At 38.9% G+C, this 15056-nt stretch overlaps 1 protein-coding gene across 2 annotated transcripts in view; it reads right to left on the reverse strand.

Moving 5' to 3' along the window:
* Positions 1-15056, reverse strand: part of dock1 (dedicator of cytokinesis 1) — a 245900-nt gene that overhangs the window by 12974 nt on the left and 217870 nt on the right. For both annotated transcript variants that reach the window (XM_082151859.1, XM_082151858.1), the window contains exons 43-47: positions 11625-11709; positions 11092-11178; positions 9841-10017; positions 9359-9442; positions 591-728 (exon numbers count right to left, since the gene is read on the reverse strand). In XM_082151859.1, the coding sequence (XP_082007985.1) occupies positions 591-728; positions 9359-9442; positions 9841-10017; positions 11092-11178; positions 11625-11709 (571 nt within the window). The remainder of the gene's footprint in view (positions 1-590; positions 729-9358; positions 9443-9840; positions 10018-11091; positions 11179-11624; positions 11710-15056) is intronic.

Raw genomic sequence — 15056 nt, forward strand, 5'->3', positions numbered from 1 at the left:
AATTATGAAGTACATTATCTTTTTTTACAGATTTTTAAAATTAGCAACACTTACAGCTCTATTAAAGCAACTCGCAGCATTTAACACTGCAATTGCACAATGACCCATAATCATCTAATAGCTGCCATGACTTTATTCAATTCAAAATTTATATAGAGCTTTTCACAATACATTTCATTATAAAGCAGCTTATCATTATAAAGCAGCATATTTCAATAACAATGCCTTATTATCCCCAGTGAGCAAGTCAAAACGGGGTCATAAGATAGTAAGGAAGAAACCATGAGTGGAAACCAAGTCCCAACACCGGCTGGATGACAAACGCAGACAAACATGCAACACATAAATCAGACACAGAATATGTAGTTCAATTAAATCAATGATTACTGAATATGATCTGCTTGTGTTGTGAGGTAAGAGTCAATGCTGTGATGAGGAACGTCCATGTTTTGATGATTATTGCTGAATGCATGAATGATGAGCGATGACTACATAATGGATGATGATTATGGCTGAATGAATGATGAAGACATGATGCATGATGTTTCTGGCTCGAATGGTTTGGAAAGCGAGTGTCTGTTTGGACTCACTAGTGTTCTGACGCCGTACTGTTTCTCCACCTTCTCTTTGAGCTGTTTGAAACACGCCTCCAAGCGCTCGTGAAACGGTCGAAGGGCCTCCGTCACCTTCTCGCCGTGGATACGAACTCCTTCAGCCAGGTTCGGGATCTGAATGAGATGCGCGCACACACACACGCACACGCACACACACACACACACAAAGCAAAGATGTTAACATGTTCATCTTTCTTTAGTGTTTGATGTTGCTGTTTGAGCATGAAAAAGGTCTGTAAAGTTCCAAAGCACAAAGTCACTCCACAAAGGAAGTTATTCTCTATATCAGTGTCATTGAACTCCCTGAAACGCCTCCATTGTAGTCTTGAGTTTTCTTCCCGGAACGAACACGTCACAAAAATCCTCATTTAAATAATTTAATACGCAGAATAAAGGGGCGGGGCCTGGTTTATGGAGTTAACATTGTGCCATAATTAAACAAATCCAGCATTTTGCAAACAAACTCGATCTGCTTTGCAAAGGAAAACTTGCAAAGGAAAACACTTGGCTTTTTATGAGATCTCTCGGCTCGATTTTCTCATTTATTTATATTTAATCAGAGTCGAGTTTTCCTTTGCAAAGCAGATCGAGTTTGTTTGCAAAATGCTGGATTTGTTTGTTTAATTATGGCACAATATTAACTCCATACTGGTTGAGTTAGTAGTGTGTTGAAACTCACGGTTATGGTAAGGGACGGGACATTTTCCAAACACGCTCAAAGCACTTGGCCAATCAGAGCACAGTGTGCTTTTCAAGGAGGGGCTTCATAGCGACAGGAACTAAACAGAGCGTTACTGACAGACTGGGAAGAGAGGAGCTGCAACAATGGAAAATATGTGGAAAAAACAAGTGGTTTTTTTTTTTTTTTACATTCAAGCATGAAAACCTATTCTAGTCGAGCCCAAAAACAACATCATGACTGTAAAAGTGCATAATGGGTCCCCTTTAAGAAAAATCACAGCATTCACCCCAAAAGTCAACCTTACTAATCAACTAGTAGTTTATTATGCCTGACTCACCCCTACTACCCATGATGGAGTGAGACATAACCTGCGGGTCTTCTGGACTGATTTACCGAAGCCTCTCAGTTGCCTGTGAATCAAGCGCAGTGATTCACCTCGGCCTGAAATATCACTTTGAGGTTCAATTTTCTGTCTTCTACATAAAATCTCTGGTCTGACAGACACATAAAACAGGAAAACAGCCACTAAAATACCAATGCTGGGTTTATTTGCAAGCCACATTAAAAGTCGGATCATATTACACAGGATTTAAAACAAACCTTTGTGCACAAGCATTCATCACACAAAGCATTGCGTTCTCTCGTCTACGACTCAAAGAGTCTCCTGCTAGTCTGAATAAAAAGAGAGAAGTATAATACACCACCATCAGACGGATACACACACACACACACACACACACACACACACACACACACACACACACACACACACACACACACACACACACACACACACACACACACACACACACACACACACACACACACACACACACACACACACACACACACACACACACACACACACACACACACACACACACACACACACACACACACACACACACACACACAGAACTGCTCAGCTAATTGCAAGGAGAAGTGTTGCTGTCTCCAGACATTAGGAGAGCATGAAGTCAGAGTAAATCAGAGAGCTATAAAGATGAGATATTTCTGAATTAAGTCCAACAAGGTTCACGTTCAACTGATGCAATGCAGTGCAATGGAAAAAAGCACTTTCTCTGACATGTTCATCAACCATGAAAGTAAAGACATCAAGCTTCTCTTCAAACTTTTGAAATGACATCTCAAAAGAAAAGTATAATAATTGTTTGCTTTACCTTTGAAAGTACAGAAACATACTCTGCACAACTGATGAGGTGTTTACACTGCGAAAAGGGATTTTCTACCTCTAATTCAGTTCGTTTTTTTGCTTAAAACAAGAACAAACACCGGTTTAATTCTAAGGGAAAACACATTTATTGTTCTGACCAGATTCTGGCAGATATTTGTTAATGTTTTAAGCAAAAACGCACTGAACTTTGAAAGTAATTGTATCTCATTGTTGTATCAACTGTATCTTATGAATATATTTTAATATTGCTACGGTGCTCTGGATGGTTGCCAAGTTGTTACTATGCGGTTGCTGAGGTGTTTGCATTGACTAGATTAGTTCCGCCACTAGTAAACATGTTTGACGGCCTGCGTTGACTGACAGTTAACTAACATGACCATAACTGCCGTGAAAGAAAAAAACAATTGCAGACGAAGACAGTTTATGCTAATTCATTCGAAGGCGCCCTTTAGCCCTGATTAGATTCACAATATAAAACAACCTCTTCAAATTTACTGCGCAATTATATGGATGTAAAATTCATATAGAGACGCACAGTTTGTTCAGACACAAAGTGCATTGAGCCTCCTGCAGTCCAACAGTCATGACATTACAGGAGAGAGACAGAGGATTCCCACTTTAATAAGGGTTGTTAGCACCGCAGGGAATTTCTGAAGGAGACAGAGATATAGACAGATAGAGCGAGAGAGAGAGACAGAGCAGCGCTTGTGTCTCCAGGGAAACCTAGACCTTTATAAAATGATCACAGTGACGGAATTCTGGGTAGGCGGCATAGCAACAAAACTGCTTTAAAAGGAGGCTGCCAAATCACACAAACACAACTACAAATGCACCTCATCCACTAACTTTGACTGAAAATAAAACAGATCAGCACATATGGACACAGAATGAATAATTCAACACTCAAAGGTAGAGCACATCAATGCTTTCCTTCAGTTGCAACATTTGCCTGTAAGAAATTATAGAACAAGGTGCTGAAAAACACCCAAGGTCATGAGTAAAATATATAGCTTGAATGGCTTGAAGTTTTTAGTAATCCTAAAGACCTTGCTGATCTTACTGTATATAGGTGTCTTTGGTTAGGATTGGCTTCTAACCAATACATCTTACTAAATGTTCTTTTAAACTTGAGCTATCTGGTTGTAATGGCATTGCTAAGTGGTTGTTAAAGCGATACTCTACACAAAAATGAAGCTTCTATCTTTTACCTACTGTACCTTCAAGTTGTTCCAATACTGACTGTCTTCTCATTTAAGAAGATATATGTTTTTCTCCATACAATGAAAGTCACTGGGCTTCAATGCTGTTTGGTTCCCAATGTTTTTCAAAATATATTTGCATGTATAGATTCAAGCTTGTAGTCTATTATATCTTTATTCTATATAAAAAAAAAATATATTTTTTAAGTCATATATAAGTCTATACACTGTATATAAAATTTGTTCTGAGGAGGTTGCAACTAGTTCAGTTGTACTTGTTCTATTCATGACGATAGCAGACACATCTGCATATTAAGATTATTGTGTAGGACTCTGTGAAAGAAAAATATATTTATGCAAAAGTGAAATTGGAGCATTTATGCACTTATTATGAGTGAAGTGCTCTGGGATTGTCTGAGTTCATCTGGAGCTCGTGTGCAAGACTAAATTCTTCTGAAAGTGTCGACACATTTACATTACTTGGTTCAAGTGACCCAATTCTGATTTTTTCCTCCAATGTGGCACAGATGGGATATGACCCACGGATGTGTAAGCAGGAAAAAAGCACATAGATTCTGATATTCTCAGATCGGTTTCAGGCCCCATGTGGAAATAATCGGATACGTGCATTACATCTGTCATGTAAGTGGACAGATTAGATATTTCCAAAGTTGTACGTCATTAAAAAAGCGATGGTGGTGAATGTCAGCACATCAGGTGGACACCAACCACGATCACATGACTCTTCTCAATGGCGCAATGGAGGACGAAGGCTCAGCCGAATGTTTTGCCGATCTTTAAGGATGAAGAGGAAAGCAAAAGCTTGTATTATCATTTAATCTGCGTCCATTGCAAATCGCACAGTTTTTACTTCCTTTTCGGCCTTAGCTTTTCCGGGTCAGTGCGTCTACCTTAGCTTGTTTCGCCAAGTGTCTAGTGTTTGCAGATATCGGATATGGGTCACTTTTAAAAGCAGATGTAAGCTGGACATCAAAAAGATGTATATAGTCCAACAACAAACAAAAAAACTCAACAAATCGGAATTGGGCATCAAGACCTGCAGTGTAAATGTGGCCTAAGTAAGTGGGACGTGATTGTTTTTGCACTGTTTATGACAATGCAAGCCGCACATATCTGGCAATGGAGAAATGCGTGCTTTCATTTGTCACATGCATCACCGCACAATCCTTCAACACAGCGCTGGACTCCCACTGTGAATTGCTTGTCATTAACATTCTAAACTCACCAGGTCCTCATGTTACCTTACCAGCTGAAGTTCCCGCACCTGCTACAGTAAAGTGTGTTTACTCAGTGCAAAGGACACAGGCTAACATGAATGGAGAAGAACAAACAACAGCACCTGACATCTGTGAATAACAGCTCTGGCTCTGTGAGAGGGCAGCACATTCACACAGATTAGCAGAGCCTCCAATAAAAGAGACCAGGGCAGTCGGCCCAAACGGCACAAAGAAGTGCAAGTAAGCTTAATCAAAAGCTCAAATCTGCAAGAGGATTGTCCTGCCTTTTCACCGCTGTTTACATGACTTCTGTGTCAGCCGGTTTGACAGAGCATCGATAGCGGTGTGTGAAAAATGTACGCAAGGCCCATTTTACCTTCAGGACAGGCCGTATTGATTGCCATATGGCTTTCGGTCCCTCATGTGCTGTCAAACACAAACTCTACAGTTAAAGTATTTGTTTTTTAATTAATGTCTGCTGCATAAACTCTACATCATTAATGTTCATCATCTGTATAATTCAATATCTATATATCTATAACAATTCAAATTTATACTGTAAATAATGATATTTGTGGTAAGATGGCATCAACGCATGTCTGAGAAAACGGAGGATAAGATAAAAACTGTTTCATGCCGTCTCAACAATTGATTTGTGCAACTCAGCTTGACGCCCTCTTTGTGGAGGAACACGGCACACGCGCAGATCTGCGTCTTTAAAACACATCTCAGGTAAGACAAAGGAAGAGAGACATATTTCATTCTCTGACAGGATGACAGCTGCTGTAACTCATCAGATGCAAATGTCCTGACCTGACATGAATCCGTGAGAAAAATAAAGTGTTATTATAGTCAAAAACAACAAGACTGATACATTCAACAAATATCATCAAACTACCTTTATCATGTGAGAAATACATTTGAGTTGCTCTACAAAATGGTCCCTTTATGTCTCTCTTTAATGTGTAAATAATGACTTTTACTGTGTCATTGCAAGCATTTTTCTAAACAATATCAAAAATGCCTTGTTTTATTTTAAAATGTATTTTTCTCCAGCTTCTGTTGCTTTATTAACAAATCTGTTATAAACAAATATAGAAAAATAAAAGCTTGTAGTCTATGATGTCTTTATTCTCTATAAGTGCATTTTTAAATACTATAATGACAAATAAAAAATAGGGGTAAATGCTGACATAAAAAGGAAAATCTATTACAAACACAAATTAACATTGATCAACTGCATAAATTAACATTGACCTAAATTATCTTTTGTTCACTGTTAGTTTATGATACTTAATGTAATGTTAACAAACTGAACCTTAATGTGAAGTATTGCCTAATATTTATTTATTTAGCTTGAGATGTCAAACACATTGTACTTGGTCTCATAGAATATTTGAACTCTTCCTAGGTGTTTAACAACTAATCAAAAGCTTCAAAAGCTTGCTGTCATCTCCTGCAAGATGAGACAGTGTTATTGAATCTCTACACACATTATCGACATTACAGGAAGCTACAGAATCAAGTTTGTCCAGCACACACACACACACACACACACACACACACACACACACACACACACACACACACACACACACACACACACACACACACACACACACACACACACACACACACACACACACACACACACACACACACACACACACACACACACACACACACACAGACACAAGCAGTGTTGAAAGTATATAAGAGAGAGTTTGACAGGTTTGTTTTCTGTCCCATGGGCCTCCTGGTACAAACTATCTGTAGAATTACATCAGTACCTCACATCTGTTCTGCTCATAGAAAAGCTCTTCAGATGTGTGTCATCAACGGCCGTCTTTCTTTTCATCTAGCTGAAAATACATCCACAAACCAGCCTCTGTGTCGTTACATTTCTGTCCACGTCCCTAAAGCAAACAAGCCTTCAATAACCATTATGCAACAGAAGCGTTTATGTACTGAGAGTAACTATATACGACACGCGCCTGAATGCTGGGACAGCTGGTCAGACTGATGACTATTCATCATACACAGGACAGTCAAACAAGTGAAAGTCAAACAGAAGACACAACACTGCTCTCTGGTAAAATCTGTGTTCCCACACCATTTGACCAATGCATTTCCAGCCCTCTAAAATCAATACATTAGAGGCCAAAATATCTCTATTAATACGATAAAAGTGGTGTGAAGAGGAGAATAATATGTGAAAATCTGTTTAATTCAGAAAAAAAATGTCAAAAAGAGGAACCAGTGAGTGCTGTCATTGTGCTTTATGTTAGGGGGCTGTTGAAAGCTTGATTCTGATTGGATGCCAAACATTCTAAGGTGAGCAATTATTTTCCAGTAAACACACAGCTAAAGTAGTTCCAGTCAGGTCTTGACCGCATTACAGTTCCATATCATGTCGCCAACTGGTTTCGGTTATTTCAAAGGTCTTTACAGCCTACAACGACAAAAGAACAAAAACCTGACAATGACACTGACCAACAAGCCAATAAATATAGCGAACAATATGATACAAATGCAAACTATTTACACGTTTTCACCACAAAATTGCATTTCATTATCAATGGAAAGCACACTCCTTTTCTCCCGTTCTCTCTTCCATATAGATGCACACTTAGGGGCTGTTTACACCTGGCCACTTCATGCGTTGTCTCAGATCGGATTGCTATCTGATTCATCAAAACAATTCCATTTACACCTGGTCACATAAATGTGTTTTTGCGAAACGGATTCAAATCCGTTTAAATGGAGTGCAAGTCACCGAAAGCAACAGATATGAGCTGCATTTTATTGATCATCAGCTAAAATTTCAAAATCAAAGCCCGCAATAAGAGACAGCGGCAACAGCCCAGGTAAGATCATTTCGTTTCTTTACTTTTAATGATGATGATTGTGTGTTAAGCGTCTGCGACTTACTTTCACTCTGATTTGCGATAGTTTGCACGTTGGCTTAATGAATAGATGCTCAGCTTCTCATCTGCGATGATGCGTGTTCCAGTAGCGTCGTCATATCTGGCTATAACACTACATTTAGCCTATAACACGCTTTCACATGTTTATATATTTTTTTTGCATTTTTGGGAGAAGTACAATTTACATATGTGGTTTCAACAACCAGATGCATTTACACTTGTCTAGTTTTGTCTGGAAAGTGGCCCAGACCTCCTCCTGAAGTGGTTTGAGTGATCGGATTCAAATCCGTCTCGAATGCGTTTCGGAGGGCATTTACACCTGGTCTTTTCACGATCGAATAGCTATCCGATCTGAGAAAACGCATGAAGTGGCCAGATGTAAACAGCCCCTTAATGTCGAGGTAGTGACTTTGCTGTTTTTGAAGCAGTTAAACTTACAGCTTTGCGATTAGTAGAGACTCTGCTTCCTAACACTGTTGAGAGACACTATCAATCTATCAATCACTCTCCATTAGTCTGTTTATCAATGGCTCAGGCCCTTTGTTACTATCTCTAAAATTACATTTTGGAATTAGCATCGGAGGCTTGTGATGAAATGCGTAAGAAATTAGTCCTACACACAAGAGCGTTTTAAAGGACAAAAACCTGACAAATGTCTTGAAATAAAACATCTGAACAATGTCTTGACGCATGGTAATAGTAGTATAAGCAGATTAATTGACTCCGGGTCATTTATTATTAGATAAATAATGCACACATGAATTATTCCTTAGGCATTACAGATGTTGTTTCGGAGAGATGAAAATCATCGGAATGCATTCCCCATTAAACAGCTACAAATGAAACTTCATCAGCGTCAAGATCATCTTCAGTAGATCTCTATCTCACACATACACAATACACAATCTCACGGACAAGGCGACAGGAGGATTTGATGTGTTCCTCTGCCCTGTAACCATTACCACTGTTTTAACTGAGTGAAGAGAGATAAAAGACTTTAGATGTGATGATAAAGTCAGTTTGCAGCACCAGACACGTGCTGCTTCAACCCAACATGTGGAAGTACATCAGTATATCCCCGGGAGACTTTCCTTTAAATAAAAACTCACGCTTGATATTTATACTGCATGACAGATGCTTTAAGATCTTCTGAAGAACTGTGATCTCACATTGTGCATGCTAGTTATGAAAACTTGTGAAAAAAGTTATGGTTATGAAAAAAAAAAAATATATATATACAGCATTCTTTGAAAAGGATAGCTTGAATTGATCAAAGAAAATACATCAAATATACCAATGGTAACGGGATTCTACAACTGAACTTTAAATCAGACATGTTATTAAAATAATAAAACGCAACACTCTTATACTTCACATGACAAGAAAGCTGTCGGAGAACTTAATGGTCAAATAAAAAAATGCATAAAAAATTTGCTTTATATTATAATCACCAGCAAAATCATGGCAAACACCTTAAGATTTGAGCCCATTATATATCATTACCTGCCAGGCAATCAAATCCTTCAGCCTTTCAATCTTCTCCTGGTCACTGGGATGATCCTGTATGTATTTCTCCGTGAAAAAGGCCTATAGATCATAAAACAATAACTATAAGTATAAACAAACAAACAAAACACCTAAAACCCATTAACTACTGTACAAAATTTACATTGATAATAATCAGAAATGCTTCTTGAGCATCAAATCATCATATTATAATGATTTCTAAAGGAAGTAATGATGCTGAAAATTCAGCTTTGATCACAGGAATAAATTACATTGTAAAATATATTACAATAGAAAACACTTATTTTAAACTATAAATAATATTTCACAATATTGCAGAATTTACTGATCCACAAAAATTTGAATGGCAGTGTATGATATGGAATGGTTAAAATAGTTTTCACAATCAAGTTGATTCACTGTGTTTAATCTTTGTGCCGTCACACAATTTGGCAATAATTACCAGAATAATCTCATACCTTCTCATAATTAGTAAAGCCGCCCATGACAGCTGGGTCCACGATGCCGTTGAGGAGCATAGAGAGGGGGTTGATGGGAAGGCTGGGGTCGTTAAGGTGGCGCTGGACCATGTTGCTGATTTTCTCATTGGTCAGTTGCATGGTCTCCATAGCATTTTCAAGAGGACTGATTTCCTCCTGCAGACAGAAACATAAAAATATCATTTTCAGAGAATAGTTACCAACAAAGGGTGATTTACAAAAAAATTACTTTGACTAAAAATGACACTAAACAGGCAGAACGAATTTACACAAATGCCAAGCAGAAAACATTCACTAGGCAGAGCAGCAAACGATGACTCTTACTTTAACCAGCTGTCGAACACATTATTGTTATGCAACAACCAAAGTTGAAATCCAACAAGCAAACTCCACTAATGAGCAGTGAAACAACACGAGCAGGTTTTCAAGTCAAATTATGCCTCATATTCCACACTGAACTGTTTACCGATGTACTAATGAATGGGTTAACACGTTCTCTTCGGCAATAAAGGAATTTCTGGCTCCAGATCCGTCACACATAATGCATCTGTGACAGGATCCGAAATCAATCTGCGAGAGACAGATGCTCTGATGTGTCTATCTCGGGAAACTCGTGCCAGGGAGGCTAATGAGAACGAAAGCACACGTGAAGCGCCAGAAAAAAGTGTGCGGTGAGATGGTGAGAAGAAGAGCTAAAAAGAGACAGTGCAAATTTGAACGGATAAACACCAGGGCATCCAATCTGGGTATCACATGATGCCAGAGCCGCTCTCCTGCCAGGCACTATACTGCAAAATATTTGCATGGAGCGAGTCAGCACACATAACCATGATTCCCTCAGCGCTGGACAGATTGAGGACGACCTCATCAGAATAGCATGATGGAAAGAGAAAGAGAGACAGGTCACGTCTTGCTGTAATGGAGTGTGGTGAGTGTGAGACGCGTCTACTTTATCAGATTGTTGACTGATGAGGCCCAGATTCATAAATCGTAAGACATGTGAGGTCTTTCATACTCAAATATGGCGAGAGTAAGACAGGTAAGGTCTACTTTAGAATATATTGTACAGGTATATGTTGTGCAAGAGCGCAGTGAGAGTGAGACAGGTCAAATCTACTGTATCAGAGTTCATTCAAGGTAAAGTGAGACAGGCACCTTTTCTTTCAAACCATCAAAAAACCAAGAAGTGTGATTTTATGAAACACTGGATGCTAAACCTGGCGTACTCACCGGTGAGGCAGACACCACTTCAAACCAGCGCAGGATGCCAGGCAGCTTATAGGCGGTTACGTAAGTCGTTCTTTCAATCCACATGTTCTTTTGGAGGAATGGGGAAAAAAAGAAAAAAAAAAACATTAAGTGAACATTTAACAAAATGAAAGCTTTTAGCAAAAGGCCACATTTCAGGTAAAGAGTGGCCGCAACTCATTCCTACATTCTTACAGACGCTGTTTTTTTCCTTCAATTTAATCCTCCATTTACTGGATTTTAATGGATGTTTACCAATAGCAGATGTAAGTGGGGTGGAGGTGGGACAGACTTTATGTTTTAGCATAATGGTGCAGTGTTCTCAGGTTTGATATCTTGCTGTACTATCTCAGCGTGAGCTCTCCTGAATCCATCTTAAAAAGGGTTTTTAGAAAACTGGCCATTAGAAAAACAGTTCTTCTAAATTAAGGAACCGCAGAGCACTTTTCACATGCATTGAGTGGAATAACAAAAGGAGAAATGTTTCAGGCATAGAAAAGCAAAGAGAATCTCACTGCAAACTCATTGTCGGGATCTTTCTCTCCTTTCCGGACCGGCCGCGAATACTGGAACTTTTGGACCTCATTCACGGTGTAAAAGCTGAAAGGTAAAACGAGAACCAAGGTCAGTGATTCATTTTCAGAGCACCTGGGGCTTTTGAGAGGGTTGCATTGGATCAAGAGGCTTGTAAGAGGGTCTGACAACGATACAAACACTAAAATCAACAACTGTGCACCATCAAGGACGTCGTTGAAGAGTCGTGTTGGAAAGTCGTATTTTGGTCTTGAATGATGAGTGTTTTTGAATTCATCTTTAACCTGAGTAAATCTTTCTTGTTTACTTCCATGACCCATCATTCACAAAGGTCTCTCCCATCTGTGTTGACTACATACTTTGGGCTAATTTGACTACAAAGTGTAGTAGAGCCTTAACTCAGTTTAACAAATGTTACCATCTACATGCATTATGCAGAATTCAGCAGATTTCCACCCCCCCCCCCACAAAAAAAAATATCTGCCATGAAAATGCTATTTAAAAGTCCTCTGATTCTGTTGGGACCTGCAAGTTCACCCTTTGTAAAGCGTGTGTCAGCTTTGGTTGGGATTTTCTGCATTAACAGACTGACTGTAACAGGAATAAACAGCATTATAGAGCTGCCTGTGAAAGAGCATAGCATTGATTGGACAAACCTACTGAACAAATACGCCTGACAGTGAATGAAATGATGTTTTGAGTCTGAACAAAACACTGAGAGATGAACGAGCGGTAAATGACTGATGACTGTACACAATTAACATGACTTCAGTTGTGAGTAGCCTGTTGGAAATGCAGTGCTTTTGTGCACATTGATCAAAACGGATAAGTAGTTTTCCCAGCAGTGGAAGTGAAACTCATAATTAATTTATCTTGGCTATTACCGATGTCTGAAAAATGAAGCTCAGCAGTTGACAAAACAGAGAAAAGGAAAAGAGCTCTGCATTGTCATTCGTGGAGAAAATGCTTAAAAACACTATTTTTCAGTCTCTCAATAGATTTCCCGACATTTAAATTATATCAAAGGGTAATATGACTAATTTCACTGATGTATCTGTTGAGAAAATGATTCAATAGTACAGCCTACATGCTATTTCTGATTTCTGAAAGCACAACTGCATAACAATATTAAAAGTCACTTACTGTTCACCACCTACAGAAAGAGTCAATGAACGAATCAATGGATGGATCATTAAAGTAACAGTTCACACCCATGAAAAATGAAACATGAAAAATGTTCTTTGGAACATAAAAACAGATATTTTGAGAATATTTCAGAATTGTGATTGTTTTCACCAATATAAGGGTAGCCAAATGGTAACCAAAAAAAAAAAGTAGACAATTTGACCTTCCCAGTTCACAAATACACTGAAATACAGCAGATTGTCCAAGTCTGAATATTCCAGTTGCATTGAGACATGTGCAGCGCACCTTAAATTAGCATGGTGACGCTAACATGCCTAGAGTCCTGCCTCTGGACTGGGCTATGAACAGATTCAAATTGGATTTAAAAGGACACAGATAACCAGTTAAAATATTTACAAATGTATTAGCTGTAGGGGAGAGATCCATCCCTGGGCATGAGAGCAGAGACATGGCTGGAAGAGGAGAAACAGACAAATAAACGTCAATTGTAACACGGGAGAAGTCACCCCCCCTTAAGCTCCTCTTTATGTTCACACTCCAGTAAGCTCATAGAAATCACACCCTGTCATGTGATCTTTGGCTCTGATGCATATTTACTCAGAATTGTGGGTAAATAGTGAGTTTTAATTACTTTTCATGCTCAGTGGCGGCTCTGATTGGCTGCGGTAAGCTGCCTCCGGCGCTTTATCGAGATCAGTGATAACGCCACTGTTTACCCCGTGGCACTGATTCAGCCTGAAACAGACTTATGCTTCCACTGCAGGTGTGTGTGTGTGTGTGTGTGTGTGATTTATTAAAGCACAGAGGAGTGTAGTAAGGTCAAGCACGGTTTGCTCACTGCACATTTCCATTTTAATCAGCTGGGTGAGTCGCTCTGAAACACACAAACCCCAGAGATCTGCCCGCCGGTTTACTGACCCGTCTATACACACACACACACACACACACGCACACACGCACACACGCACACACGCACACACGTGCACACACGTGCACACACGTGCACACACGCGCACACACATGCACGCACGCGCGCGCACACACGCACACACGCGCACACGCGCACACACACACACGCACACACGCGCACACGTGCACACGCGCACACAGGTCAGTAGTTAGGCAGACAGATGAAAAATAATGTGACAGACAGAAAAAAAAAGAAAAAAAAACTATGTGACAGACAGACAAATTGCATGTAAATATGCAGACAGAAATAGAACATTACAGACAGACAGAGAGACAGACAGATAAATAAGAAAACAATACAGACGAACAGTCAGATTAAATCTGAATATGCAGACAGACATTTAGAACATTGTTACAGTCAGACAGACAGATATATAGACAGATAGAGAGAGATAGACAGACAGACATATAGAGATAGACAGACATATAGACAGACAAACAGATAGAGATAGACAGACAGACATATATATATACAGACAGACAGGTAGAGAGAGATTATAGATCGATCGATAGATAGACAGAGAGATAGATAGAATGATAGATAGACAGACAGATAGAGATAGACAGACAGACAGTCAGATAGAGAGAGATTATAGATAGATAGAGAGATACATAGATAGACAGAGAGAGAGATAGATAGAACGATAGATAGACATATACATGTTCTAATTTATTACAAATTTTATTTTAATTTAAGTTATGTTATAATATTTTCTTCTATTATTTTAATGTTTTTATTATTATTCTATGTACTCCAAGCTTTGGCAATATTATATTATTTACAGTCATGCCAATAAAGCAATTTTGAATTTAATTGATAGATAGATAGATAGATAGATAGATAGATAGATAGATAGATAGATAGATAGATAGATAGATAGATAGATAGATAGATAGATAGATAGATAGACAGACAGATAGATAGACAGATAGAAAGTCAGACAGACAGATAGGTAGGTAGATAGATAGATAGATGATAGATAGATAGATAGACAGACAGATAGATAGATAGAGAGAGACATAGAGAGAGATAGAGAGACAGACAGACACAGACAGACAGACAGATAGATAGAGAGATAGAGAGAGAGATAGAGAGACAGACAGACAGACAGATAGATAGAAAGATAGAGAGAGAGAGAGATAGAGAGACAGACAGACAGACAGATAGATAGAGACAGACACAGACAGACAGACAGACAGATAGATAGATAGATAGACAGATAGACAGATAGATAGATAGATAGACAGATAGAAAGTCAGACAGACAGATAGGTAGGTAGGTAGATAGATAGATAGAT

This window comes from Leuciscus leuciscus (genome assembly GCF_965113295.1).
Source record: "Leuciscus leuciscus genome assembly, chromosome: 21".
In the NCBI taxonomy this organism is placed as follows: Eukaryota; Metazoa; Chordata; class Actinopteri; order Cypriniformes; family Leuciscidae; genus Leuciscus; species Leuciscus leuciscus.